The sequence below is a fragment of the Formica exsecta genome, unplaced genomic scaffold (genome assembly GCF_003651465.1).
Source record: "Formica exsecta isolate Colony F162 unplaced genomic scaffold, ASM365146v1 scaffold1149, whole genome shotgun sequence".
NCBI classification, from domain to species: Eukaryota; Metazoa; Arthropoda; class Insecta; order Hymenoptera; family Formicidae; genus Formica; species Formica exsecta.
The window spans coordinates 71666-77993 of record NW_021848489.1 but is presented as its reverse complement, the minus strand read 5'-3'; the positions used below and the strand labels follow the sequence as shown (position 1 = coordinate 77993).

The 6328-nt window shown below is 32.0% G+C and overlaps 2 protein-coding genes across 3 annotated transcripts in view; one reads left to right on the top strand and one right to left on the bottom strand.

The window, feature by feature from the left end:
* Window positions 1–2654, bottom strand: part of LOC115237489 (methyl farnesoate epoxidase-like) — a 3763-nt gene extending 1109 nt beyond the window's left edge. Inside the window, exons 1-6 of one of the 2 annotated variants that reach the window (XM_029810570.1) lie at window positions 2520–2654; window positions 2064–2361; window positions 882–1070; window positions 625–811; window positions 447–558; window positions 7–144 (exon numbers count right to left, since the gene is read on the bottom strand). In XM_029810570.1, coding sequence (XP_029666430.1) covers window positions 7–144; window positions 447–558; window positions 625–811; window positions 882–1070; window positions 2064–2361; window positions 2520–2604 — 1009 coding nt within the window. In that variant the 5' untranslated portion in view covers window positions 2605–2654. Of the gene's footprint in view, window positions 1–6; window positions 145–446; window positions 812–881; window positions 1071–2063; window positions 2362–2519 lie in introns of both variants that reach the window. The other variant, XM_029810566.1, reaches the window with a different exon arrangement.
* A 3025-nt stretch (window positions 2655–5679) lies between these two features.
* LOC115237593 overlaps window positions 5680–6328 on the top strand; it is a 4931-nt gene continuing 4282 nt past the window's right edge. The window contains exon 1 of the mRNA XM_029810748.1: window positions 5680–5706. Within this exon, the coding sequence (XP_029666608.1) occupies window positions 5680–5706 (27 nt within the window). The remainder of the gene's footprint in view (window positions 5707–6328) is intronic.

Here is a 6328-nt window from a genome sequence, read left to right as displayed (position 1 = left end):
CCAACCCTCTTTCAATTTCCTCGTGCACCCTTTCTTGAACATCCTGCCTCACTGCGAGATACGTTATTATAAAGCCAATTATGTTGTTCGTCGTTTCTACACCAGCGGTAAAGAGGTCTTTCATGACGCTAATTAATTGCTCCTCTGTAAACAAGAATACTCTGCAATGTACAATGTTTTATTTGCATTATTTGCGAGTTATAGCAGTTTTTATCTTAAAATTTTAATACATATAATAGGATGGGATGCATTACAATATCTTATTAAAATAAATTATTTTCTTAAATAATACTGTTTCCTTATTTACTATTATGTTTTTATAATATATATACGATTTATAATATATATACAATGATTTTTTATAACATGCAGAAAAATCAACAAATATTGAAATTTGTTTTTAAATAGTAATTTTGTTATTTAATTATTGTTAAAACATTCTATACCATCGAAGCACGATATAATCGATTTTGATTGCTCCATTTCCGCTAGGTAAACATCGATAAAGTCTCTAAATTCGCCGTGCGTTCTAGTTTGTTTGTGTGTTGCAATTTCCCTCTGAAATAAGATATCTTGTATAGACAGAAATAACATCGCTAAAAAAATATATATATATATAATTACTCTGAAGAATTGTGACATTCGTGCCAGTCTCTGATTTAATACGGTAAATCCGGTAGAGTTTGGGATTATGTATCTTAAAAGAGGCAAATGGGTCAATATACCGCCAGTGACATTGCTGTTTCTGAGAAGATCGTTTACCACTGATATAATTTCTCTTAATTTTGGATTTTCCTTGTCCAAGTCGAATCTGCGCGATCAATATGTTTCAAAGTTATTTTTGAATTTAATTTAATTGCATGTAACTTCAAATATCATACCTCGATCCAGCGATTAACGTCCACACACTATTAAGGACTGCTATGGAGGTAATATTGTGTAAGTTTGTAATGGGTCCTAATTTAGCCAGCGATTCTATTATGCTGGTTAAAGAAACTGCATCGTTTAATATTATATCTTCCATCGCCAGTTTTCCAAATCCAAATTCTTTTAATGTTCGCAGAATAAATCTGAATAACTTGTAACAAGTTGTAATTTGATCTAATTTTTTAAAATTTTATACAGAGCGCGCAAAGAGTGATTTAACAATATTTCAAAAATAAAGTATCGTTAAAATTGCATAAAAGGTAACATATCTTCGATTTTATCGCTACTTAAATATGTTGTAAGGAAGGTTCTTATGAGTAATTCCCCGCAAGAAATTTGTGGAGGACGGCATTAGTTTAAAAGATATAACAAATTAAAGTTTGATATTAAAATGTATATATATATATTGTATAATTTGTTATTTTTTCATTGGAAAGACTGTTTATGATCTTCTAGGTTGTCAACAATCGGGTTAGGTTATATCTTCCGGAAGTGGAGCCTCCCGTAGAGGGGGGGGGGGGCGAAACTCACTGCATTCACACATACACTTTCTCATCCACATAACAATTTGGGGGTGGATCTCGTTTCGCGTTGTAAAGTATACGCGTGAATATAGTGGGTTCACAGGAGCGGAGCCTCTCTCCCGCTCACGCATTCAATAAATAATATTTTTCAATACAAGACGCACAAATTCATGTAGCTGTACGTTGAAAGCTGTAAACGGATTGCGAGAAATAGATGAAACACATTATTGACAAAGTATCCATGAGTGTATACCTATCCCGTAAATGTAAACAAACACCTTTTCCACATCTGCTCTACGCAGATACAACGTAAACAAACTTCAATTTTGTTTGTTTTATAATAGAAAAAGCATTAAAACTATGAAACTTTAATTTGTTATATCTCCTAAACCAATACCGTTTCTCACAAATTTCTTGCGGGGAATTACTCAAAAGAATTTCCCCTACAACATATTTAAGTAGCGATAAAATCGGAGGTATGTTACCTTTTATGCAGTTTTACCAAAGTATCTTTACGTATTTTCTTTTTAATATTTTATAAATTATTAAAAACATATACTACAGTATACTACATAGTTTTGTTGATATATATAATAATCGTAAACAAAATACCTCCTTTGGTCTCGCCAGATATCGCCATCGGTAAATATTATACCTCTTCGCTCACCCCCTGTTCGATGTTTATATAAAAATCCATCTGGCCTACCGTCGAACTCAGGTCGACCCATCATTTCAACCACAGCATCCCTACCGGAAACAATGATCAGCGGTTCGGCTATGCCGAGTTTTAAGCCGACGATGGGGCCGTAAGTGTCGGCTAGACGACACAAAGCATGAGAATAAAACTTTGTCTCATCGACCAGACGTTTCACGTCGAATATGTTTCCTACGATCGGCAGACCGCGGGGTCCTCGAATAAAACATTTCGCAAATGTCATTTCTATGTAAATTTTACGTCGATACAAAATATTGGATCAAGCGAATCAAATTAGAAGCACATCACATAAAATATATATATATATATATATATTCGGAAACATTATTATTTAACAAAATAATTTAATTTACCTGGAGGAAACTTTGATGATCGTCGCCAGTCGTGCAGGATTTTTATTGTAAATACTATCGCCAGACATATTATTACAAACCACATTGTTCTTTTGTTATTTAACAGCAATAAAAATAATATTGTTGTCGGAAAATGATTTTTACCATATAAAATCTTTTTACATTCTAAAGAAAAATTTTAAGAAAAATTAATCAGGAATATATTATCAAATGAATAAATAAATCTCACATATAATGAACATATTAATTGATTGCACTTTATTGCCGCGCATCGGATTATCATTCGCGGCATCAATCAGAACTGCATGGATTCCGCGGAAGTTCCGCTATATAAGGAAAATTTCCTTTCACTGACATATTACTCAAGAGGATTTTGGCTCAAGGTTTCAACCGTATATGTGAAGAGACCTGTACGTATCTGTACGTATATATTCCTTTGCAGATATGCATGCAACACCTCTTGCACTAATCTCTACACAGAGTTTCATTACATGTAACCAGGTATTTTGCGACAGCTTGGCATAATTAAAATATTGTGCAACGCTTTTTAAACGAACACTAATGGTTATTAACATTTTTGCGGTTTTTGTCGAAATACTTTATCATAGATGACGAATGATCTGTTCAATTACACTTATCTGAAAAATCTAGCACGATATTAATTTTATATTATATTGATTATATTATATTAATTTTCTACAAAGCGATACGAGGCCGATTAGAGATATAAAAAAATGCTTTTCAAGATGTGTACTTTAAAAAGAGTAGATATAAAAATCTTATAGAAGAGAATAAAAATACGATGTCATATTTTGGATCATTACTAATATCGACGATTATAGCGTCAAGGTGCAAAGGTGATCATGGAGAATTTATAAGTGGCAGATGTGAGAATCGTAAAATAGGATTTCCAATCAAATGCACGCACATCAAAGCGCTCCGATCTCTCATTTCGGCGAGTACCCGGAGTAATATTTTGCGCAATAGCGTTTATGATTTCGTGCTCAACGCACGTGCGATCTCCTTTCAATTTTCCTCTTCCATTCTCCGACTCGCGTCGATATCCGTCTCCCTTCGACCTCTTCCACCTAATATGCCACGTCAAATCGAAACAAGAACGATCGAGCGGACCGATCGCGACATAACGATCAGCGCGAGCCACTTAAAATCGCCGAGTTAATTCAACTGCGATTACTCGATCGAATTGCGAATCGTATTCGTAGTATGCGGGTTGTTGACATTGTTATAGCTATTGGCAATTTATTAATAAACTTGTTAATAAATTACATATATCTTTTTTACGTCGATTGTATCAAAGATAGCTTGGCGTTTATATATATTGAAAATAATTGTAATGTATAAAACAGACATCACACATATGAGATAAAGAAATGAAAAATAAAGCAATTATTTTTTTTTTATCATGCATGGGAAATAAATAAGGTATACTTTGAAAAATAAAATACAAATTTTTTATCGCATAAATATCGAAATAAAGTTTGCCATTTATACATTTCTTCAAATAATTTTCGCAAAGATTCTTCTTCCAAATATTCTTCAGTAAGATGTAAATAGTTTAAGGAAAGATTTTAGTTGATTTTTATTTGAACATTTTTAAAGTGTATTTTTTTAACATTTTTCTCGAAGAATTTTCGTATTATAAGAGACACTGTAAAGTCGGAAATGATGGCCATCAGCGATTCCGGGTGTTCCAAAATCGCAGCATTCGCGCGCGATGGATCGTAAATTATTGCATCTTGGCGTCAGTAGCGATAAAACGCTCAGCGGGAGACATAGAAAATTGTACAAAGCAATTTGGCTTTACTTTTATCGGTACACAATAGGTGACCGCGAAGTCGCATAACATACGTATAACGAGTGATTGTGTCGTCATGAGCCGCTGGTAGCAATGTTGAAAGGAAAGAAGGAACACTAATAATTGGAAGAATAGGAGTGGTTCTTAATTCTCCTGTACGTATGGCGTTATTCGCTGGACGATTTATGTTCTATTAATCAAAAATTGGTTTCACGAGATAGTTCATTTTTTCTTGTTATAAAGACTCGAACGTTTTTGCAATACAGTGCAATAAGAAGTTAAGAAATAGTTTTCCAAGAATATTTTTTATATAAAAATAAGAATTTTTTTTGTTATATAAAAAATAGACATAATTATAAAAACACAGTTACGTAAAATATAATTAAATGTTATTTTAGCCGAGCTTATCATAATTCTTAAATATTATCATAATTCTCAAGAATGCAAGATAACTGCAATTAATTAAAATTGCAATTTATTAAATGTGACCAGCAAAATGTTCTTCTTGTCATAGAGACGAATAAAGCGACAGGGTTTTATTGTGCATAACGAACAAAGACTTTTAAATTAAATGTTGCACGGTCAATTATCGATTGCTTGTTAAATTAAAATGGATATATATATATATATATAATTATAGAGAATTTATGAAACATATATAATAGTATATATACTAATTTATATATATGTTGGCTTTTATCGATAATAGGCGTTCGTATCTCTTGTTTTTGTGGTATTATCATATATATATATATATATATATATGGATATATATATATATGTAGAATCTTCTCTCAAAAATCTAAAGAAATCGACGTCGTATAACTTTATATTATAGTTTCTCCAAAATAAAAATTTTTATATATATTATATGCTATAACACACATTTATGCATATTAAATATAGCATAAATCTCATGTTTGATAAAAGACATTAATAAGTACTTGTTTATAATATATTATTGTGCGAAAAGTACAAAAATGATAAACAGAAAGTTTTTATTTTTATTAATTATTTTCGAGAATTTTATTAACAGGCCGTACAAAGTGTTTGATTAGTTCGAACACACAAAACACTCGTCGCTTAATTACGTAAGGCTCTTTGATGAAGTAATTATTTCGACGATGGCAAATGATTTTTACTCAGGATGCGTTGGCGGTAAGATAAATTGAACTAATCAATCGATCGTTGGGACGACGAGGAAAAGAGTTATACCAGAAATATTAACACGAGGAACAAAGAGACGAGACGTTACTGTTGCTGATAACAACTCCGGAAGATCGAGATGTTGAATCGGGAGCTTAATGTTGGAGCGGGGTTGAAAGGATTTGATAATAGGTGGGGATGGTGGTTTGTGTGCAGTTACCGAAGGTGCTAGATCCAGTCGAGTTGGCATTCGAGAGCAATATAATCCGAATCAACATCAGAGTTCTGCCGTCAACTTGCCATCATTGAATCATTTGTCGTCAATATAAAAAAAAGCAGCGGTCCAGTTTTCCTGGAAATCGTGATCCGGTTGTTGGTGATTACTTCTTAGTTAAAAGTTAATTAAACATTTGATTGATCTATTATTAATATCTATTATCAGGTAGATTTAGCGCGTAAAGAGTGAAAAATTTTTTGATAAAATTAGGGGGTCCTGATTTGATATTGGGTGTAGGCTGATCGAGATAAGAAGATAGAACATTTGAAACGAACGGAGAAGTGAAACATTCTGGCGGCGATGCTGGTTCGCGCGCCTTATACTCTATCTTTTGTTCTTGTGGTAAGTTATTTTCCTTTGTCAAATTTATGTAAATCTATAAAAAAATATAAATTTGAAATTATATTTTGTTTATTTTATATATAAGCAGCATTTATTAAATTTATAAAAAAATAGTTAATATAATTAAACCTTTTGTGTAATTTTTCAATGCTTAGTTTATCAAATATATCTCAGAATATGTTTAGAAGAAAATAGAAATATTTATATTGCAGATTTTTTTTTTATAAA